At 39.8% G+C, this 23,958-nt stretch overlaps 2 protein-coding genes across 14 annotated transcripts in view; one reads left to right on the top strand and one right to left on the bottom strand.

The window, feature by feature from the left end:
• Positions 1 to 2,967: 2,967 nt before the first annotated feature.
• Positions 2,968 to 19,841, bottom strand: SNX20 (sorting nexin 20). 8 transcript variants are annotated; one of them, XM_074881527.1, is made up of 5 exons: positions 19,226 to 19,841; positions 14,166 to 14,289; positions 11,920 to 12,097; positions 10,115 to 10,266; positions 2,968 to 7,543 (listed from the first exon to the last, which is right to left on the bottom strand). In XM_074881527.1, the coding sequence occupies exons 3-5, from the start codon at positions 12,083 to 12,085 to the stop codon at positions 6,875 to 6,877; spliced, it is 987 nt and encodes a 328-aa protein (XP_074737628.1). In that variant the 5' UTR covers positions 12,086 to 12,097; positions 14,166 to 14,289; positions 19,226 to 19,841; the 3' UTR covers positions 2,968 to 6,874. The 8 variants fall into 8 exon arrangements, with proteins under 8 accessions (XP_074737628.1, XP_074737629.1, XP_074737630.1 ...); XM_074881528.1 differs by lacking the exon at positions 19,226 to 19,841 and adding an exon at positions 12,862 to 13,294 and having other exon boundaries at positions 14,166 to 14,351; XM_074881529.1 differs by lacking the exon at positions 19,226 to 19,841 and adding an exon at positions 13,189 to 13,294 and having other exon boundaries at positions 14,166 to 14,351.
• A 295-nt stretch (positions 19,842 to 20,136) lies between these two features.
• The window catches only part of CYLD (CYLD lysine 63 deubiquitinase), a 29,295-nt gene continuing 25,473 nt past the window's right edge, over positions 20,137 to 23,958 (top strand). For 3 of the 6 annotated variants that reach the window (XR_012630606.1, XM_074882073.1, XM_074882069.1), the window contains exon 1: positions 20,137 to 20,268. The gene's annotated coding sequence lies outside the window, so the exon portion shown is untranslated. Of the gene's footprint in view, positions 20,327 to 23,097; positions 23,313 to 23,337; positions 23,722 to 23,958 lie in introns of those variants that run through there. The other 3 variants (XM_074882070.1, XM_074882071.1, XM_074882072.1) reach the window with 3 other exon arrangements.

The following is a 23,958-nucleotide window of genomic DNA, read 5'->3' as shown; positions in this document are numbered from 1 at the left end:
AAACGTGTACATATAGTGTTTGTGGTATATTTATACCTTTATATAATTAAATTAGTGGAGCTTTAAAATATTTTATAACAGTTGGACTCAAAACAGGATCAGTTCTCGTTTTCACACTTGGGAGTGCGGCTATTTAAAATGGAGTCAATGAACTTTCCCTGGCTCTGTTCAGAAGGCATTATGGGTCCATTTATTTTTACTTCCCTCCCCCCATTATTTGATAGTTCTTTTAAGAGTTGTGAGTTTTACTTGGTTCCTTTTGATCAGAAGGAAAAGGTACTGTAGGAACTGAGATGCTGCAGTGACTCTGGCTTTGAACTCACCAGGTCTAAAAGCCTGCAAGAGCATTTTCTCTTTCAGCTTTCCAGCCAGCTCAGAGCTGGCTGATAAAGGGGTATGTTAAATTGTCCTGAAGGACAGCTGGAAAGCTAGGAGCTACAGTCTGAACTCACAATGGAATTGAGATAGATATATATATTTAGTTTAATCATATTAAAATTTAAATGTTAGACTTTAGAGTAGATTTTTTAAAAAAATCAAGTCGTTAAAAAGTTTATTTTCCATTCATTTCGGTTTGCGGGAGTCCCGAGTTCCTGCAAATGCTGCAGCTCCATCTAGTGGCACTGCGGACAGTTGCCAGGGTGGAGGCAAATTTTTAGAAATGCTAATAACGAAGAAAAATATTAGGATTTAAATTCCGTATTTTCAGTAAAATTCTGTAAGATTTCCTTTCGGTTATCACAGTTAGAGTCTACTCTAGTGCTGTCCGGAATGAAACAATATTTAAATTTCACTAGTTTAGAGAGATAAGTATATGCAAGTCCATTGAGTCTATTTCTCTTCAGTATTTTTCTTACTTGATCACAGACTTACAGATGTATTCCTATTTCTAATAAAAGAAGGTAGTATGTTTAAAACTGTGTTTGTATATGTAAGCATGTGGTACTTGTAAAAGTAGTTTTGATCCCAATTTCTTAAAACACTTGGGAAACATTTATTAAGCATCAAAACATTCAAATTTGTTTGCTCTATCCACTCATCAATCTATCTGTCCATCCACCCATCCATCGTGTGTAGAGACTGTGCACATTCATATAGACAGCAGACCCTATTCTGCTCTCAATTACATTATAACTTAATTTATTTCAGTGTAGTTGCTCTCAACTCTCACTGGTCTGACATGAAAATTAGTGTTTTGTGTATCTGTACACAGAGCAAATATATACTCACAAAGTGTGATGAACATATGTTGTAATGTGATCTTAATGTAAATAGGTTAGTTCTTCGGGGTTCTCACCTCATCCAGATGGGAATTGACATTCAGTATTTTACACCATTAAAACTGTGTTTAGTTTTTCAACACATCTTGCTCCTGCCTTTGATCTAATCAGAAAATAAACATTCTTGATTTGATTTGCTCAGCTGCTGTCTGAGCCACAAAACCTAGATTTCATCTTGTGTCCTGAACTCGACTCCCATGCTGCTTGTACAAATCTGTTGAATTCAATAAATGTATTTAGCCTTATTAAGATTCAGGAAAGCAAATATTATCCTCCAGTGATGCAGCAGATAACAGGAGTTAATAACAAGTATGTGATAAAGATCACAGGATTCCCTGTAAACAAGATGCTGCATTGCACAGAGAGCATCTTGTCTGCATATGTTTCATAAGTAACTAGGCATCCTCATGGGCTTCTTTAGTTATTTTAGAAAGTTGTGTAAACAGTATTATCTACTTAATGCCCCAAATGATATAATAATTGATATGGAAATGGGGCAAAGCTCAATAGATCATAATACAACTCTCCATGGACTCTTGGAGATGATCTGCCCAGATTTTATTTAAATTTTCTTCTAGCTTGGATGTATGCAGCCTGTGGTTTGTTAGACATGAGAAGCAGATGTTTGTTGGACAGTATTTTCTTCTTTTGACCTTTTTTCTGGAAAAAAATAACATGTGAATTTATACTTGGATTGTTATCTGTTGTATGTATACTTCAGAGGTGTCAATGACAATGTGAAGAGTAAGATCATACTGAAAATCTCTGAATCATTGTGTGCTGTTGTTGAGAAAAATGGATAATAACAGATTTCTAACCTATATAGTACTCTGTAGTGATTTTGTGATTCTTCTTGTTTAGACAAGAGAAGTGGAAAGAAATACTGGACTACTAAGAAATTATTAAAACTGAAAAAATGTATTTTAAAATATTTTTCTGTTCCTTCTTGTGGAAAATTATATTGAAGCCTGGAGATTTTTTTATATATTCTAAAAATCTCTTACACAAGACTTTCTACTTTGTTATTTTTATAAAGTAGTGGTTGAAAGTTAAAATATTTTCCCTATTCAACCACTTATTAGTTCTTCAAATATATTAATTGGTCAGACTTACTCAACTGTTTTCTCTTCCATAGACATCACATGCAATTGTCTCAGGTGTATGATATCAGACAAAAATTAAGCTGTGTTGTGGTTGTCCATGCAAGATGAATTTAAGAACATGCAACCATGACATGTCTGTTTTGCAAAGCTGTGATGTCAGTTGTGCTTAACTATTTCTTCAGATAGTTAGTATGGTCTCCAGACCACTGTATTAGACTTTGGGAAAAATCACTTCTCTTATTTGTACCACAATTCCCCCAGCTGTAAAATGGGGAAATGATACATTGGAATGTGCTGATAAAATATAAGTAAAACATAGCTTTCTAGAAGAGGGCAAAGCAAAATTGGTATTCAAAAGAAATCTGAGATTTGATTACACTTTATCAAGGTCATTCAGTGGGCTTGTGACGTTGCCAAGAGCAGAGCTTGGGTCTCCAGACATTCTGTCTGTTGACTCCAGCTGCCTTCCAGGTACAGAGAATGGCTGCAAACAGGACAAACGTCACCAACTGCTCATTTCCATTTATTTTATTAAACCAAAGAAATTTTTTGTAAAAAGCACACATTGGTTTGGGAGACAGGAAATGGATGAAAAGGATTTATTTATAAAACAGGCTTTTATGACTCAAATACTGTACAGCAATGAAGAGTGGAAGTAAATGGCTGTCTGGAAGCAGGAGGAGTAAGCAGGAACCTGCTTACTTAATTTACATTCCTTTCTTGCATATGTGGAGGTGCCAGAGATTTCTTCTTCCAGAATAGCTTCACTGATGCAGTGCTATTTCCTTTTGCTGGCCTGGCACCTGGAGAGGGGGGATGTCTACTCTGGGGATAGCATGCAATCCCCATGGAGAGTGCACAAGGATTTTAGTCATTGTTTCTCCAATGGCTTCTTAACAAGAGTTAAGGAAGTGCAATAGGTAAGCAAGACAGGTAGATGTGGATGAAAATTAGCTATTTCCTTTTTGAGCCATTCTTAAAACATTATTCAGAGGAAAACCAAGATGCGGTGGCAGGTGGACAGCAGCCATTTAATTTTTATACATCTTATGAAAAAGCCAGAACAGATTCAATTTATGAATGGGGGCTCTGCAGCCACTACTGTATGCTTGCACTGGACAATGTTAATAGGGAAAAGGACTAATCTTCTCTGACTCCCTGTGGGAAATCTGCCCTACCTGGCTGCATGTTTTTAACTGTGGAAGATAAATTTGCATGTAGAGGCAGAGGGAACCTGGTCCTCGCAGGCCATCATTCCAAGTGAAAGATAGTATGGGAGCAGGAATGCCATTATCTTTTAGTTTAGTAACATATAACAGCTGAGTACTTGCTTTGCTGTAAAAATCAAGTGAAAAAGAATATGCAGAAGTTGACTTGAAATGTGAGTAAATGAAAGCAAAATTCTTTTGGCAGGTCCAACCAATCTCTGAGAGTACACAGCTAAGAAATCAGAACTGGCTGATTGCCTATGGAGCTGATGAGCCAGCGTGGTCTCACTACAGTCCAATGCAATAAATAGATTAATTTTGTAACTTCTCTAGTGTACAAGGAAAGTAACGCCTGATTCTAAAATAAGACTGCATTAGTAAGAAACTATGCGATCAACAATAGGAACACAGGTTTGGCAACTTACTGCCTCTAAGTTCTCTTCCATTTCAAGGTATCTTCAAGAATTGAGATAGGCTTGTATAAACTAAAATTGCCTCCATCTCAATGCACATTTCTGAGTTAAATGTTGGAGTTAACTTATGTGGTCAAGTTTCACAGCTTTTCTGTTCAGTGAGTACTGAAAACCTGAATGAGGAAACTTTACTGGGGAAGTACTGGGTGAGGAAACAGGGGCACAGAGGTTAAGTTACTTGTGCAAAGTTCAGACCAAGTCTGTGGCAGAGCTCCAGGTAAAATCTAGGCCCCGTGGGTCCCCATTCATTGCGATTACTGTGCTAGCTTTCTCTGTCCAAAGATTTTCAATGTCGTCTCTGAAGAGATTAATAAATTGAAAGGTCACAGGCTCTGCATTTGTAGGAAGGGAATACATACCTGATTTGCTTGGGGGACGTTGAATTGTTGCGGGGGGATTTTAATTTTGTTGTATTCTAATAGTAATGAAATCACAAACTGATTTTATGAAAGCTACACTTGACCCTTTGATGACACATGCTGTAGGCTCTGTGGATTCATACATGAAGTGGCTTGATTGGAAGTCTCAGTGCAGCTGAAGTTGAAATCAGCCCTTTGAGTGAGGCAGATATGTTCTTCCTGGGTAGCTCTGAAGACGCTGTGGCTGACTAATTGCCACAGATACCCCACTGAAAACGGCTCTCCATCAAAGAAGTTCAGTGTGTGGGAATTATCCAACAGACACATTGTTCTTTCTTCACGCCATTTCTGTACTTATTTAGTTCATTTTCCCCCACAATACAAGAAGACTGACCTTTGCTTTCTGGTGGATAGGGACAAAGTGACCTATTCTAGGACCATTTTGCTGACAAAACTCTGCTAGCACATTATATAGAAAAGCATTCTCAGAAGAAATTTGGCTTGCACCAACAAAACAGTGGGGGGTTTTGGCACTGTTTATTTTAGCGCCTTTTGAATTATGTAAATTTTTCTCTTAGCCAAATTGCACCTCCTCATATTCATAATGTGCACTGCCATGCCAACAAAAATTGGTTAGCTTTGGATCAGTTAATCCTTCAGAGATGGACAGTTACAGCATTACCCCAGTAAAGGTTAAGATGGATCTTGCTGATGTGCCGCTTCTCTGATACTTGCCCTTGCTAGACAGCATGTACTTACGGACCTTCTAATCTTGTAGTCTGCTGTAAGGTGAGGGTCTGTGGACACAATTAGCTACTCACATACAGTCCCACAGGAACCTGAGGAGAATCCAAGGCAGCTGTGCACACAATGACAGGAGGGAGGAAAAGGGGGGAAATTATTTTTCCCTATCCTTTTGGTCTTTCAGCACAAACTGCTGTGGAGATAGAGCAGCGTGACGGCTGTGCTTTCTTTCTGCCTTAACTTCAAGTCACCTGAGTGTGATGCAGACCCCAGACGTGCTTTCTTCTTTGCCACTTTGTTACTGATTCAGAAATGATCCTCTAAGGAGGTGCTACCTTTGATTCATTTTAACTGTCCTGCAATATGATATGTTGTGGGAAGATTAGTTCTTAAATTTCTTAATTACTCTTAATTCTCTTTCTTCTGGTATAACTAGAAAAAGTAATAATTGTCAAATAACAAATAATCCACATATTTTAATGCCTAGCTGTTAATAGCTATTTAAAATACTAACTTTCCACCCTAGACACTCCTATTATTCTGTATTTTTTCCAAGCCATCCTTCTTGTAACAATGCACAGCAATGTTTTTCAGGTTCAGTGTGCATTCAATTAGCTGATTCTTTTATGTGTCTGGGAGGTAAGTTAATACAGCTATTCCTTATTTATAGTCAGTGTCATTGTGGCGCACGTAGTATCTGCACGTGGAGTACAAGTATACAGATATACAGGATTAGCTATAATATTGCAGTGCCACCAAGATGGTATTTGCATGGTGTAGGGCAACGCCCAATCTACATAAGTCTCTCAAAGGCAACAGGGAAGCATATGCTTAACACAGACTGTCTGTTAACCATGTGTCTCACAGCTTGTTAATCAGAATTAAATGCTAGCATTATATTAGCCAGATGTTCTCCCCAACAGCACCCTTCTGTGGTTCCTTTCCATTATGTATATAGCGCACGTGGTATGAATTTTCTACCCTTTCAGAGCTGTACTTAAAAGATCACCCCAAACAAGAATGTGCCTTCAATGCAAGTCATAAAACTTATCAGCTACAAAAGGGAAATAAAGTATATTCCCTCACCTCTGATGGAATGATCATTGGTTGTATTTTTTGCTCCTACCAAAGTTGATTGGAAACCTTCTTCCCAGGTCTTCCTGCCCACAGCAGTTGACTTCAGTGGGAACAGGACCAATCCCATCATTCTCAGAAATGGTAAAGTGCTGTTTGACCAGGCTTCAGCTGAGTGAGTAAAAACTACATTCAGTGTCTGAAGATGCATCCTTTAGATTGCAATGACTGAGAAGATATTTCTCTTCTTGAAATCAAGTAATTTCCATATGAGCAAGCAATTCCTCTGATTCTGCAGATTCTTAAGTGCTTTATTCATTCTATTTTCCTACTCTGACTTTTCACACAAAATAGGCTATGTTCAAAATAAGCAAATCGTAAATGATATTTTGTTGCAAATGTCTTTCCAAAAACTTTAATAAGCTTAGGTGCTCCTCATATGGTAGAGTAAATATAATATTTTCCAACATAAATGTTAATGTCCCTTTTGCACATGGAAGATATTTAACTTTTTTCTATTAATATAAAGTTATGTTAGCTGAACAGGTAATTTCCAGTTCTTACTCCTTCAAGAGTTTGTGTTTGGGAAAAGTTGCTGACAGCTTTGCTCTTTAATGAAATTGTTTCTTGTGTTCATTGTACATACTCCCGAACTGCAAGTTCTTTCAGGGTAAAAACTCGTATGGGATCTTTTTTTGCCTTCCATTCTTCCAGTTTTTCTTGAAAAGACAGAAAATCCTTGCCAAGTTCATATGCCAAAGTGATCATTGTTTCTAACAATGGAATATAATACCTGTGGCTGGTATGCACATGAAGGCATGATAGAGCTTTTTCTCCATATTCAAAGGCACTTGCTGGGTTTTCCAGGTCCTTGTGGCACACCACGATAGCACAGAGAGTAGGGACAATTGAGAGAGGGTTGCCTCTTGTCAGCCTTTCCTGCAGACCAATGACTTCTAAAAGGATTTCCAAAGCTTTGGTGTACTGGCCACCCCGCAGGCAACCATATGCTTCCTGAAGCTCGGGCCTTGTTAAAAAGTCAATAAATTTTTTTGATCGTCGGATATATTTCATAGCATATAGAAGTCTCAGGTAGTCCTTGAAGGCTAATTTTCTCTCATTGATTATTTCTTCTGTGAAATTCCCTGTTAGAGTTTTTTTGGGAAAAGTCACATCTTCCATTTCTTCACTAAACTCCTCCAGCAGATTTCTGTGCAGTTTCTCAAAATCTGAGTAACGCCGTTCAATTACGGACTTGTTGCTGTCAAAACTCCCTGTTTGCAAAATGATGATTTTATACATCTGAACACAATAAAACAGAAAAATAAGCATGAGAAGGACTATTCTATCCCCGGTGGACTCACGTTTTGTCTGTTATTGCTTTGAAAAGACTTTGTGCTTGTATATTCTACCAGTCAAAACCTTCCTGCACCAATTTTACATGGGTAAACTTGTATACTCCTATGGTTTACAGCGGTGCTGCTAAATTAGTTGCTGCTTGGGATTATGGTGCACGCTCAGTGTAGGCCTGATCTTTGAAATCTGCAGCCATCAAATTAATAATTCTCACCTCCTGCTGTTTTGTACTTTTGTCACCAGACTTAGCTTAGCATGTAAATAAGTTGTAGATAAACAATGCAGTAACAGATCCCATCCTGCAAGGTGCTGGGAATGGTGAGCTAGCAACAGACTGAAGCATGTAAAACCACTTACAAAGTATTTCTGTAGCTGTACTTTGTTTATAACAGCCATGGCTGCTGCAATCAATCATCTTTGGTGAACTGAATGGATTTCCCAGACTTAATATTGAATGTAATCTATTTTACATTGGTCGTAATACTCAGAAATGTTGTTTGTCTCAGACATTTCTAGGGATTTGGGGGTGTTATTAATGCTGTGAAAGAAGAAGGAGTATTTGGCAGTAATATTTGGTGTGTGCAAAAATGAGATGGAGCAACTCCAAAGCCTTTTTTCCCCTCTAAATCATTGTCCTGTTATTCAAATTTACTTGGCATATAAATAATGCAAAAAAAAGTGACATTTCTACAACAATCTGTTTGCTATCCAAAATCCTTCACTAACAGCTAACAGCAATGCTGTCCCATATTAACAGTACTCAAGAGTATGTCTTCCTCAGCTCTTCACTAGCCTCAAAATGACTATAATAAATGTGATATTAGAAAAGTAGCTGCAAAATAAAATTGTGTGTTATGTGTTGTACAAATAGATTCTCTTCAGGTCCTGATCCAAGCACAATGATGTTGTGGAAGGGCCAAATCCCTAAACCAGTGGAGCTCCACTGAGGCCAGCTTAACTGTGTCACTGCACACAGCTAAGGACACGGCCTGTTGACCTTGCTGGCTTTTGGACAATGGCCATGTTCACATTCAACTTCACCCTGTTCCCACTGAATTATACAGGAAATGAAGCAGTTTTACTCATGCTGGTTGTTTTCTTTGCTGCTGCTGAAGGGTACAAACCAGTACTAGTACTAGTGTCTGTCTGATTATCTCCCTTGTTTTTCCTTAAAGAGAAATTCTTTCTTTTAATCTTCATAAATGATCTTTACAGGCGCTCCTTGAAAGCTTTCTAAACTTGAGCTGACTTCTCTGATTTCTTTTCATTTGTAAGCACTGGGACATTTTCCTATACTTTGTCCTGCTCCCTGCTGAAAGGTGTATATATGCCTGATGCATATCCAAAACAATCATAAGAACAATTTTTTAAGCTATCATTGTATTAAGGGCAGCTAAATGAATAATTTACAAGTACTTGTTTTTTCATTTGTGGAGTGTGCATGAAAAAAAGGAAGAAATACCATTTAATTAGACTATTGTTCAAATTGGCTCAGTTTTGTTGTAATGTATATGTTTTTGCCTAGACATGTAACTTATGACTAAATTTAACTACTTGCATGTATGCTGAATGATACTCTTGTTCTCATACAGTTATACTAAAATAATTTTAAACTATTCAACAAGCTGGATACTATTGATTGTATGCAAGAATGACAGCACCTAAGTAGGTGTGTATAGCACACAACAAGATCTTAGGACAGCATCCAGAACATTTACCTGCTTTAAATTCTACCAAGATGCATCACCCAGTATCACTAACACTAGTGCGATTCTTAGCATTTTTCATCTACAGTTCTCAGAGGTTGTGGCAAACAAGGAAAACATCCCTATCTGAATTTCACAGGAGTATTGAAAGAGACTTGCTCTATATCAGTCCTCCTGAAGGCCAGGAGCAGAACCAGAAATAAAAAACAAGTGTCATACTGTGAGTAAAGATACAAAAATTGAACATATTCTGTTGTTCCTGTCCTTCATACTCATGTTTCACCTTAAAAATATGACAGAAATATGCGATCTAATGGAGCTCTAGGTAGGGAAGAGGAATGATACCAGGCGATCTAGCTGGAGGATGTCTTAGACTTTGTCAGCATCAAAGAATTTTGCATTTGTGCTAACATAAATCTCTGATGTGGAAGTTGTACAAACGCCATGCAGTTGGTACAGCAGGCTAGCTCAGTGGAAGTGTAACTATATTGATATTGTTATACCTGTGTGAATTTCCTTAATGTTGACAAGCCTCTGGGTGTTAAGGATACTCAAGCGACTAATTTACTTGCTATGACTTTTCCGCTCTGCAGATTTTGTGAACTGATTGTCAGAGGTATTTTTTACAGGCAGATTCCACCAGCTATGCCCATACGATCAGTGAGAACAGGTTCTACTCAGTACGATCATGGCTTGCAAAACTTGGCTCTGGGTAAGGCTTTCATGTAGTGAGTCATGCTGTGTGCTGTGCAGACCCCTGTAGAGTGAATAAAAATTAATGATCGTCTTACATATTCATTTCTTAGCTTACCACATATTTAGATAAGTGGTGCTCTACAATCCTGGTTGATGGGATTTCAAAAAGGAGTTTGACTTGTCTGCACTGGCGTTTTTCATTCCTCCAATATTCCTGAAGCTCCTTAGTGGTCATCAAGGAGTTGGGACTTAGAGATGCATTGGAATCTAAAACCAATATATTAGCATTTCAGTTTATAACCTGTGCATTTGGAAGGAAAACTCTTATGCATTTATTGTGAAAGGAGAGCCCAGAATTTCTGTTGCTATTACAGCAGGACCTAAAGACTGTTAAAATAAGTGATTTCACTGCTAATAAAGACAGGTCCAAATTCTTTGAGGAAAGCTATTGTGGTCTGAAATTTTGAAACATACCAAAGCAATTGCAGAACACAAAGTTATAGAAAAACTACCGACAAGAAGTATTGTACATCTAGGTTGTAACCTTGGGCACAGTCTGAGCAGGAGATACGCTTCACCATCCCACAAGTAGCTCTAAGAAATGCCAACTCAGTCTTCTGAATCACATGTTTCTCCAGGCTTCCTTGTTGCTAAAAGGAGGAGGTAATACAATGCAGCTGCAAATTCAGACATATATTCAAATACTGACCTTATTCAAATAGTGGGTTTGTGCAGTAACAGGTGAAAGCTGAGAAAACATGAATATCCTAACCTTAAAGCAGAAACTCAAAACCAGTTTAGCCAAAGAAGGAATTCTCACATCCTCTTTTTCTTTTGTAGCTGAACTGATGCCACAGTTCAGCTATAAATATTTTATATACTTCCCTCCTTTCCTCTCTCTTTCTCCCCACAATCACATACACACACACACAAACATATATACATATGCATATATAAAAATGTAGGACAGCTGGTTGAAGGGCTTGTTTACAGGGGAATTTGATGTAGCTTTTCAAAAGGGTGATTTCTGTGTCTGAAATCTACTGACAACAGTTTTCATCAGGTGGCATATAGGCTAGCAAAGTGGATAAAAGAAATGGAATATTTGTATTTCACAAATGGGCACACCAGTCCCAATTTCTAATCAATGATGTCTCTGTCAATTCAGTCAGCTGAAGTCAGTCTGCAATGTATCTAACATTCAGACAATGGAAGTGAATGACCACAAATGAACGGGAAGATAACAGCTTGATGCAGAAACAGAATTGCAAAGGCACCATAGCACTTCTTCAGTGGCCCCACTTCTACATGTTCTTAATCATTTGGCCATACAGTTTCAATTATCAAGGCCTTTGGGGTTTGGCTCAATCTCTACAAAGCACATATTTCCTAAGAGAGGTGGTGTTTATGCAGGCTGAAAATCTTGATGAGATGATATATATTTTGGATTATATATAACATTTTATTTAATAACAGATGACAGAAATCTTAGGCATAGTAAAAATTCAATGCTGCCTCTTCATAAGGCATGTGAGAGACTACTGTTAAAGATTAGCTTCAATCTTGATGTCCTTGCCAATACTGCCAAGAAGTTCAGATTTTGTGATGTACAGAAAGTGCACTCCCAAAACAGGCCATCTAATGATCACTGGTTTGGTGCCTGGTCTGTAAATGAAATCTGGAATACATTTTAGGCCCAAGGGATTTAAAAGGAAAACTCTGTGTGTATATACACACCAGGATATGCATCTGTTTCACTATTGCTCCATTATTACTACAGGTTTAATCAAGGCTTATTTTCAGTAGAGTATAGCAGTGTAAGTCTGGGCTACTGCTGCAAGAAATAAAGCTAAGTTTTTATGTAAAAGATTAATGGCATAAATAGCTATATGAAAAATAAAATTAAAAGATAGCATCAACCTTGTAGGTCACCTTTTCCTGGGTTTTCTTTTCTCACTTGACATGAAATTTCAGCTTTGGGTTGAATTTGTTCTTCATCAGATGGACTTGTGGTAGAAAATGTAGTAATACTGCTTACAGCTTCCAACAGTTCCCTTTCTGCTGTGCAGTGCGAGTCTTGGTCCATTGCAAGCTACCACTGAAAGATTACAAAAAATATGACATTTCTTAGTAGCATGCCTTTAGAGGAGCCAGTCTGGTAATCTTTTTTATTGACTTACTCATTGTTCTCTGTGAACTTATATGAGGGTAACTGTAGTTTCATAAAAACTAAAGTAATAAATAGAAATATCTATATAGCTATCAGTGAAGAACCACTCCTATTAACATTATCATTGAAAGTGTTTGGGTATCTTTTTGGTAGATTAAAATCAAACATGAAAGCCATAGGAAGTTACATTGAGTAAGATTAAGTGGGGAACTCTGTTCTTATCTATGAGAATTTTCTCAGAAACTTCAGTGGGGGCAGATTTTTTTCTCCTTGTATTTTGCCCTCAAGCTTGCAAGTATGAGTTCAGATGAACTAAAATCTTGGAGATAATAACTAGCAGCCTGGCTCTCTTACACTGCTAGAATTTACCGTTCTCAAGACTCCAAAACTTGCCATCTGTTCTTAATCACAACCTGTAGGGCAAAATAGGGCAATATCTAAAATAGTATATTTTTGTCATATTTCACAGATTCAAGTTCTCTCCAGAGACTTGTCTCTGTACTGTGAGAACAAAACAACTGAATGGCTAGGTGGAACGAGAACTGAGTTTTCTAATTGTTATACAGAAGCATTCTCCCTTTACTTGTCCTTTTAACCTACATACTGTGCTTGTAGTAGATCTCTATGCCTGTTCTGCTAGGACTACTTTTTTACCACATACTGATAAAATGCCTAACACAATGTACTCCTACCCCGTAGACCAGATTGGCCATTCTGCCATTCTGCTGCATAAATGTCTCCCCAGGATTTTTTTTTTTTTTTTAAAAATTCCCTACCTATTACATCACTGTGTTATACTAGCAGTTGAAAAGGTTCTGAGAGCATCCTAACAACTTTGCCAGGGCGCTGTGTTGTTAGTTAGCATGAGAGAAACATTGCTCACAATTCAGCCAATGGGTGAAAATCAAATAACAGAACAACCTACTTCAAAAAAACCCAAATCTCCTTGCTACAAATGTAAAAATAATGCCCAAACAGTGGTTATTAAGTAATCAGAGGGTTTAGGACAGGGATGTTACTACATATCATTTTGCCTCCACTTGTCTACCACATAGTTATGCAATGATGGATACAGAGGTGAGGAAACTCCTTCAGCAGGCCCACGATTTCTGGCAAACTGCAAGGCTGTAAAAACAAAAGCAATTACTTTCCCCACTGGAAATAATGGAAGTACAAACCACTCTCCTCTAACAGAAACCCTTCCTTTGCCTGGCTCGGATAAGCAAATACATACATGTTGTCATCCTTAATAAGAGCATCATGGAAGCCCTTAATTTTGGACTTTGGACTAGGAGGTAGAAGTTCTCATTGTTCTCCTAGTCCTCCTTAAGATCTGCTTTTTGAACATGAAGAGTAGCCACTTACTTGTTGTCTAACTGCTCAGTCTTTTGAAAGTCATGACAGTTAAACCCAAGAGCATGAACTTGCAAATATTTTTTTTTAATGTAAAGATAATCTCAAATATAGTAGATTAAATGAGGAATCTGAAAATGGCCAAACAAATTTAAATGACAACTTTTTTCTTGGCTGTGAGTTGGTATAACTTTATAAACAAAACTGTATATATCCAAGATATATATATTTATATATATGTATAACTATATATACATAAAATATGTATATATGTGTGTATATATAGAAATATAACACTTTGAAATATGATTTACCAGGGAAACACAACACACTTGAAAATAGAAGAATGCAGAAGTGAACGTTTTGACATACAAGTCTTCTGCCTTGAATATATCTGCCTTGAAAACTATCTGTACTTCGTATAGGCAGTTTCATTTTCACAAGCTATATATAATTCACTGTAAGCTCTTTTAACTAAGCTACTATATATTCAAAAAACCCAAACCAATACAAAACCCGTGCAACAAATTACAGTTTTACTTTGAACAGACACTCATCCTGCTCTGTTTCTGGGTAAATGCCACTCGAACTGCTTCACTGAGTTGTAAGTAACACTACAAACCGAAGTGCACGGTGTACTCACCTGGCAACTGCCGAAGAGCTTTTAGTTGTGGTGCGTGTGTAGTCTGTATGAAGTCATGAAAAGCCTGCCTCGCATTTTCAAAACACAGAAAAATATGTCTGTGTGTTCTTCTAATAGGCACATTCTGTGTTTTACAAAAAGGAAGGAAGAAGCCTTGATTAACTCAGACTTCCTCATCCAATTGGCTCACTGGTTCAGTGCTGACTGATTACGCATGAAATTTCCTATCTGCCTCGAACAGCCCTTGTGCTGGCTGGGGGCGAGGCACGGCCTGTTGTCGGCCGTGCAGCTTCAGCAGCAAGGGCAGGTTTGCAAACCCCAGTGTCAGGATTACATGTGCAAATACAAAGTCTAGCAGAGGAAAGAGTTCAACAGTAAATACAATTACAAAATCAATGAAACTTCTCTGCATAGATTTCTAAAACCACACTTAGCAAAGGAGAGATTAGGAAAAAAGAGCCAAATATGTAAATGTACTTATGTGGAAAAATATGCCCCTTGGGACATCTTTAAAGTACAGACTTAACATCCAGTTCAGAAAAGAAAATGCAGATGGTACCACAATAAATAGCCTCGCTCCATGTAAACTTACACTTCTGACAGAAATCCCGATTCCGCACAGTGCTTAAACATACGATTAATTTCGAATATCTGCTTAATTAAAGTTCAAAAAGGAGCATTATCATATCTGACATGACTACTAAACTTGAAATGGGCTTATGTGTGTGCCTAAAATTAATCCTGTGCTTAAAGTCTTTGTTGAACTGAGGACAAAGTGAAGAAGAATGACGCATTAATCCACATGTCCTTTGGCCCAGATGCTTCCTTTTGCTGTTCACTTCAGTTTGGAAATTTGCTTTAAAGCATCAGGATAGCTATTTCTGGGGTAAATAATATGGACGCTATCTTTTTTTAGTAATGTAAGTTTCTCCGTTGCCAAAGCTCACTCACTGAAGAACCAAACAATTTTAATGCAGCACAAATGTGGGAGGCAAACATCCAAAGGACCACATGGATCCTGCCCCACACATTCCTTTAGAACAAACAATTTAAAATAATGTAAAACCAGGGCCATAAACTGGCAGTGCTTCTCTTCTGCTTTATTTACAACATAAAACAATGCCAACTTTAACTTGGACTCAGTCTAAATGTAGAAGTTTTGCCAAAATAGCTGTCAGAATGGTGAAAAATCACTCCCATGCAGCTACAGCCATACTGGCAGAAGCCATAGTGTAGATGCCGTTATATTGGCAGAGTCCTTTAGCCAGTTTAGCATGTTCCATGCGGAAAGTGATTTAAGTTACACCAGAAAAGAAATCTCTGCTTGCCAATACAGCTCTAAGGTGTAGCTATACCAGCCAACCCTTTTAAGTGTAGACAAGGCATGGGTTTCTGGCTCAAGTCTCATTCCTTTAAAGTTAGATTTATGGGTTTGGTTACAATTGTGGCAAAAACCAAGGGGGATTTCAGTGCCTTTCACTCATGCTGACAGTTCACAGATGTATCTAAGCTTTGAATCCTGAATCTGTTAATTTATGTGTTGCCAAAACCCAATGTATTATTTTGTGATGCTTAGTGCTATTGTCCTGCTCTTGATAAAGCTAAAAGAAAAGAGGAAATTATATTTTTCAGTATATTAAGTATGACCTCTACTTTCAATTATTTCAGAACAAGTCAGTCCTAGTCAAATTAACCTGGATGATTAAAAAAAGTGAAATCTTTTATTATGAGCATGGATGACTCATATGAAGTAATTTACAAATCCAGGGTGTTCTGCAAGAATTCTGCCTGCCTCAGTAGAGCGAGCTGTTATGGTCACAGCCGGTTCCTGAATGGGTTCCTCGTGCCCAGGAGCCGTGACATCCACAGAGGGTTTAGCAGGCTGCGGCTCCTCCTCATGCTGCCCCATGAGCTTGGGTTTGGCCCAGACAGTCCCTGGCCCTTCACTGAGACCTAGTGTTGTTAGTCTGGCAGCATTTTACTTTCCTAAATGTCTACTTGATTAGCACATTCAGAAAAGGTCTACAGTGTGCAGTGGTGTTTGCTAGCAGAATGCATAACTAGTATCTTCCTTTTTATATTCTCAGTTCCAACTCCAACAGTCAAATACTGTGTAAAGTGTTAAGCAGTGGAAAACGGGAATTTTCACAACGGCAGCATACCATTCTGAAAGATGGGCAAGTGCACTTATACCATCAATTTATCTGACTATTCATAAATTTTAATGGAAAAGCATGTTCTGTCATAGTGATGGAACAGGGATCCTCCTGCACTGGCTCACTCAGAGTTTGTATTCTGTGAAAGCACTGACTTTGGCATGCATAAAGAGTTAAAATGCATCTACCAAGGGATATGGAAAAAGAGTGCTCTGCAATAACATAGGAGCAAGGCAAGGTTAAAATCATAACACTGCAGCACATAAACGTGGCTGTCATAGGAGTTAGGTCCTCCCTACCAACTTAAGAAAAAATGACTCATTTTCAGAAGACTAACCTGAAAGTTTATATCTAAAACTTGGTAACCAGCCACCAAATGAGCTAGCCTTGCGATGCCATGTTAAGGATGCCTATATTGAAAGACCATGTTTGTGCTTTTGATAGTTAAAGAACCAGAAGGGACTGCTGCAATAGTGAAAAACATCCTGCCTTGATTTATACTCCAATTTGGGCAGTTCATATTTTCCCAATCAGATAGATGACATAAACCCAGACAGACACAGTATTTAACCATAGAATACAAAGCTGGTATCAGCTTGAAAAATTGTGGGAGAAACCACTGTTATATAGATACTGCAGTTTACTGCCAGATTTTATTGGCATTTTACTATAGGCTCAGAAAGGTCCTATGTTTGTTAAAGAATGTGTCTGTAATATCCCTATTACAAAATACTCTTCAGCTTCTGTCCTAAGAAACACAGCTTCAGGCAACCTCATAGAATCTGTGCTGCTTTTCCCTCTCAGGCCCCAAACTATGTAACTAAACCTTACTTATTTTACCAAATCATTCATTAGAACTGTAGATAATGAGAAAAAAACACGAGGCAGAAATACCTATTTATCCACATCTCCTTTTATCACATAACTAATATTTAGGAAGTGCTGTAATGTTGTCTTGGATGCTTCTACAAGAACCTTTCCTCTCTTTTTTTAATGCCGCTGGATAAATACCTACCATTTCCATGTTTGAAGTAGCAGAAAAATTCAGCTGTTCTGCATGAATATTCTGCACTTTTGGGGCAATGATGTGATAAATGAATACCATACTCCTGTCCTGGTAAGCACAAAATTCTGTTCCATGCTATTTATATAACATTTAATTGTATAGTGTTGTGTCATTTGGAAGTGGAATTTGTTTACCATACTTCATTATTACAAAACATGTCTCTCTTAACAAGAGTGTGGTTTAAAGAAATAATTTGCCGTTTAACAGCAAATATCTCGTGCTGGTGTTACTGACAGGGTTTTCAACATGAAAGAAAATGTAACAGGCCCATTTTATACTGCCAAAGCCCTGTTACCACTTTACAACTCCTTTATACTTCTAAAGGAGTATGAAGGAGCTTTAGAGTAAACAACAGTCTTGGCCTGCCTTTCATCTGTGGTCTGTCAGTGACACAGAGCTGTAATGCAAGCCCAGTGGGTCAATAGGATATTAAACTGGGTTAAATTTCACAAGTACTATTCTGTCTGTAGAATGACAGACTTCCTAAATGGTCTATGGTGGTCATTTTTCCTGCTGAAATCAGAGGGTCAAGTACATAATTACATGGACTAGAGAAATATTTAAAAATATTTGTTTCTGAGTTATTAGGTGTACCACATGTAGTCATTTCTACCTAGCATTTTGATATTTTATTCTTATTATGTGTCCATCCCCTTCTCAAATATAATTATGATGTACTTAGGCTAATATTTATAATCACGTTCCACGTGTAATTTATTTATACCCAAAATGTAAACATAATGAAATTTGGGATAACAGGATTTATAGCAGACATGCTAATACATTTTGTAGTAACACAAACGGCAGCTCTAGAAATGGAGGAAAGTGCAGCTGCTGTGTATAGATAGCCACCTTGAGGATTAGCAGAGCATAACTTGGGTTTACTGTGTGTCCTTCTCCAAAATGAAATGTAATGCACGAATCTGAGTATCTTTTCACTACTATTTATTCTTTAAAAATTAAATATGACTTTAAAATGCAATTTTGCTCTTAAATGACTGAATAAAATTATCAGTGTGAGCATTCATTCCATAGTAGATGGAATCTCGTTATTTCCTCAGGCGTTTCCAATAAACTCCTGGTGGTTTCCAACACTCTGACTGTGTCCTTTACACCCTGCACATACCCCCGCTCACAAAAGCCGGTGCTGTGCCTTCCCCTCTTCCTGCCAAGAGCCGTGGTGGTGACACACATCGCTTCAGAGCTCAGAAGCGGGCACCCCTGCCCCGATCCAGGGCTGTGTTGGATCCACTTATTGTCTCTCTAGATTCTGAAGATCTATAGCGAACAGGATTAACTGGAACAGCCTTTTCTTTAGCTAATGTTGGACTGCACGTGTTACTGAATTACATAAAAACATGTATTAAACGAATGGTAAAGATACAAAGAAACTAGGAAAGTGTTTATTTGTATGTCAACATTATTGTAACCACCTTGGGTACACGAGCATATGCTATTTTTTTCAAAGATGCTTCTTTGTAGGAAGTCCATCCATTTCTAGCAGTACAAAATTTCATAAGTGTTTTTAAAATGAAATTTAAAGCATCAGTTTAGAATACTATGTGATTAAAAAAATACTGTCTAAAAATAAATGTTGTCTTCTGGAAACGCTGAATGCATGAATAAAGCTTTTAAACATAACCATCCTGCTGAGCAACTCTTTTCTATTCGGGAGTTCATTCTCTCATTATTTAATAAGAGCTCACTATATATAAAAACCACTGATGCGAAGTGGATAAAGCAGAACAGCATTCAGAAGACAGTCACATTCAGGAGGTCGGTTAAAGAGGAGCCACGTTTGGCTTTTATTAAATCAAATACTCAGTAGCATTACTTACATTTCTTGAGAGCAAAAATATTTCAAAAGTGGATACTGAAGCCAGATCAAGTTTGACACTCGTGAACAGTCTCTAGGTAACGCTACAGCCGCCGGCCCCACGACGGGCACTTGACCCCCCGCGCTCACCGAGCCGTGGAAGACGCCGCACCCCGGGCAGCGCAGCGCAGAGCCCGCCCCTCCATCCTCGCCAGCACGCACGGAGCCAGTGACGTTCGGTCCGCAGCTTTTACCTCGGAGAGGGCTCTGACTGCCAACCGGCCTGCCGGCAGCTCCCGGCAAGTCTCGTTTTTTCCCGTCTCCACGTGTTGCACCCGCCGGGCGGAGGCAGCGCCCCACGGCCCCCTCCCCGCCCTGCCACGGGTCCGGAGCGAGGCCCGGCCCTGGTCACCCGCCGTGAGCGCCGGCCCGCTCCCGAAAGACCCCCCCGGGCGCGCCCCGGCCCGCGGCCGCGCTTCGCCCCCAGCCAACGGGCGGGGCTGGCGCCCGCCGGGGAGAGCGGCGTCCGCTCGGGGCACAGAGCGGGACGCGGGAGCGCGGAGGAGAAGCGGCACCGGGGGCTGGGGACGGGGCTGGGGCCCAGCCTCTGCTGCCGGCGGACGCACACGCACGCGCCGCCAAACCAGCCCGCCGCAGCTCCCGAGGTCCCGCCTCCGCGCTGCGCACAGCCAATCAGCGCCCTCGAGGGGAAGCGTTCCGCCAACCGCCCCTTCGCGCCTCCCCGCCCCCTCCTCTGCGGCTCATACAATCTTGATGGAATGGAAACCCCCGAACCACCTTGTCATCTGGCGGCGCTCTTCGCCAATAGCGCTACGAAGCGGTGGCGCCGACGCCCTGTGATTGGCTGTGGGAGAGGCCGGGGGACGAGAGGGCGGGCCCGCCGGGGCAGCAGGGAGCGTTTCGCCGGCCGGAGCGCCGGGCTGCTGTGACGACGATGGGGAAGCGGGGAGCGGGCTGGGCCGCTGCGCCGGGCGCCGCGGGGCTGTGAGCCGGCGCCGGGGCAGTCCCGCGGGCGGGCGGGGCGCCGGGGCTGATGATGAAGAGGTGAGCGAACGAGGGGCCGCCGCTGTTGCGGGACGTTGCTCGGCGCCGTCAGGTAGAGGTGAGGCGGCTGCGCGGCGCGGCCCGGCCCCGCCGCCCCGAGCCGCTCTCCCCGGCCGTGTCTATGGCCGCCGGCCCCGCGCGGGAGGCGCGGCCATCTCTGCGGGTCAGGCCGGCCCTGCGGCGGCGGGGCCGGGCCGCGGTGGCCGCCCGGCGGCGGGGCGAGGCCCAGCGGCGGGGCCGGGCCGGGCTGGCTCCGGGGTGGCGGTGGCTCCCGTCAGGGCTGTGCGGGGGCGCCGAGCTTGGGCCCAGCCGTGCGTTTCCGATAGTTCAGCTTTAAGCCCTGGGCAACCCCTTGTTCCGGCTTCAAAGTGTTTCGGGGCTTTCCTTCCCTGTCCTGCGCGTAACCGCCCAGAGAGGTAGAGAAAATTCTCAAAATTGGGGGGGGGGGGGGAATAATTATTCTCAAAAACTTAGCCTCTCATCGAGACTTGCGACATTCTGTGTCATATCTTACCTTGCTAGGCGATAAACAGATACATCACTCTTGCCACTAAACGTTCCGTCACGAACAAAGTTATATATGATTTGGTTTCCATTTCAAGATCTGAACATAGACACTTCATTTTATTGAGAGGAGTCGCATATCACGTTGACAGAACGGTTGTCTGCAGGACAGCGATGATGGTGTGTTGATGTACACTTGCCAAATCTAGTAATGCCAGGGTGTTCTCATACTTGATAATGATTTTTGTTCTTCCTCTCAGGTAGAATATTTGTATCAAATTTATAACACCTAAGAAAATTTAGTCGAGTTTTTCGGCTGTGTTTTCTTTTAGAAACCACGTTACCAGTATGAGCTTATTTGTATCAGACAAGATTTCAACTGCTATTTTTATGAAACAATTTCTCTTTTTTTCCACTTACGGCTTGTGTTGCAGTCGTGTAATTCTGTGTATGTTGAGCTGCAACTAAATTTGCTTGCTCATAGTTTTAACCTTCCCTTGAAAATTATTTTTGGACCGTTAAAGAACATAACTTTGCCTCTCAGCTGTTTAAAACTTGATATTTAAAGTGAAAGTTCTGTCAGAAACTGCACAATTTATTTTAGCCTCTTCATTTATACTCTGAATCAGAGCTACAGACTTGTGTGTTCATGCTGAAACCTGATAGCTGATTCAGACATTTCTGTATAGTTCATCTAAGGCTACTGCAGGGTAGAAACAAAGTTCTCACATTTCAGAGCAAACTGTTTTTATGATGAGATGTCTCTGTAGTGACAACAGTGACTCAAGACTGGGGAAAAAAAGGAAATTAGGGAAGCTTTGAAGTTAGGTAGCTAATTATGGCCTATCTCTGACATTTTTTTAATTTTTTTTTTTCCAAAGTATGCAGTCAGGTGTTGCAACCATAACTGTGTTTTGCCTGTTGCTTTCCAAAATCCTTTGAGCATGAAAATAATTCAGGTAGTAGGTGGAATAGAGGAAAGCGGCTGAACAGGCTCTGACATTTAAAAGTCTGTGGTGATGGTCAAGTACTCTCCGGTATGCACAGTTTTACACTTGCTGATATGTTGTTCAGTGTAGTGATGAGTCGTTGCTAAGCATAATTTGCTTCGATCCCAAGTTAATTCATACTGAGGTCTAATAGTTTATTCTGGTCTAAGTCCGATATGTCTGTGCTGTTTGTTCAACAAGTACATTTTACTTGCAGAATATTCAATTCCATGGAAAATGTCTGTAAAAAAAAAAAAATCTTAAAATCAGTGGTTTATGTACATAGATTTCTGATATATTGCCAGAACTTAACATCCTTTGTAGCAAGCTTTTCTGTGCTGTTAAAATAATACTTTATAATTTTTATTATTCTAAAAGAAGGGGATTTGCTTTTTAGAGCTGTATACTTTATTTGGCAGGGGACGGTGGTGGTAGGCAAGTTGTTAAAGGAAAGCATTTTATACAGTGGTAGTGAACTTTTTCATAACGGAAAACCTTTTAGTACCGTATTCATGGCTTAATAACATCTCTGCAGATGGCTAGAACTTTGAAAGACTGACCATACATATAATTATCATCATCATATAATCTGAATGCAGCTGTTAACATGTTTTCACATGGAATTCTTTACTACTAAACGTAAAGGTTATGTAATATTGCAGCAATGTAAACAGGGTATACTTACTAAAAAAATAGATATGATAAATAATTGAAAATGACTGTTTTTTTAAGCTCTCAGACTTCTCTGTTAGTATAGTTTCCATACATACCTCTTAAAATGAAAATGAATTATTTCTAAAAGTGAAATAGAAAAGTTCATGATCCCTCTAATGTCAGAGATACTTCTTTGCATTGGGGGTTGATTAACTTTGTGGAATGGCTTGCAAAAAGGAAAGTTAAGTGCATCAGCCTTTGAAAGCTGAGAACATAGAATGGAACTATGAAGAACAAGACAGTATCTGTTTTTTTCCTGGTGTCTGGAAAATTAAGGGGAGGGAACTAGACAAAACTTGGATGAAACTCTATTTTAGTATCTGAGTAGACTTATAAAAACTTATGGTCATTTAATAATGTTTTCTTTGGGGGGGAGGGGGGAGGGGGGAGATCCTGTTGTGGTCTTCATCAGTTCCTGTATAAAACTTAAATTTCAATGCAATACCAATATTGGACTTTTTTGTTAATCATCAACAAACATTAAAGCCTATTTATGTGTATCAAATTAAAATGAAGAAGAATATTTTTTAACTTTAAAACAGATTGACAGTCTACCAGACTTTATCTCAGTGAGGTCTGAAACTGTCCACATTCCGTCCCTCAGATGTTAATTACTTTGCAGATGGAAACACTATAAACCACATAATTCCTGTGAGCTGCTGCAGCGGTGGTGTCAAGGTGTGATGATGACACTGACACCCACGTGCAGCGCCTGGGAGGATGAGGAGCAGGCTGCGTGCAGTTCGCATGGCTGTGTGGTACGGGAGGCTCAGCAAGCCAGCGCAGAAATGTGTGAATACCCAGGGACTGAAAGATGCTACTTTGCATAAATTTAAGGTCCTCTGTGGCTGTTACTACTTCTCTTTGGGGGCAAGATTTTTGTTAAATACTCTTTTTGTTTAAAAGCAGATGATGAAAATAATTCCAGTACTACTGGATTCCGTTGCTTTCTGATAGTTTCTGAAGCTGGGATCAAACTGAGTAGGAGAAATAGCAATAGATTTTGTGGTATTTGAATGCCGTCAGAGAAATTCTGGAGGAAGAGGGTAGCAAGAGGAGGCACAAGGACAAAGAGTACTTGGTTTTTATTTACTGAAGTTAAATGCACAAATAATCATTGAGATTCTCCTTTAGCTGAATGCAAACTGTGGCATCACAGATTACTAACAGGAAAATTTACATGACATTCTTAACTTGTATGCTACCCTTTTCTGTCATCTTTAGAAGAGGAACAAATCCTGTTAAGGTACTCGGGATCTTTCTTCATGCATCCAGTATGATCTAAACTGTAGACATATATATGTGTGTATGTGTTTTGTATCTGCTACCATGAGCAATGAAGTATTTTCAGGTTGTTCATGTTTAGTTTATTGATCGTGAACTGTAATTCTTAAGATGATGTTTAACTAAGGTGTTTTCTTCCAAGGTATTTTAATAACTGAAAGTGATACATTTCCTACTTTGTTGAACTGAATTCTCCTTC

The sequence above is a fragment of the Strix uralensis genome, chromosome 12 (genome assembly GCF_047716275.1).
Source record: "Strix uralensis isolate ZFMK-TIS-50842 chromosome 12, bStrUra1, whole genome shotgun sequence".
Taxonomy (NCBI): domain Eukaryota; kingdom Metazoa; phylum Chordata; class Aves; order Strigiformes; family Strigidae; genus Strix; species Strix uralensis.
This window is presented reverse-complemented; position numbering and strand designations above follow the sequence as displayed.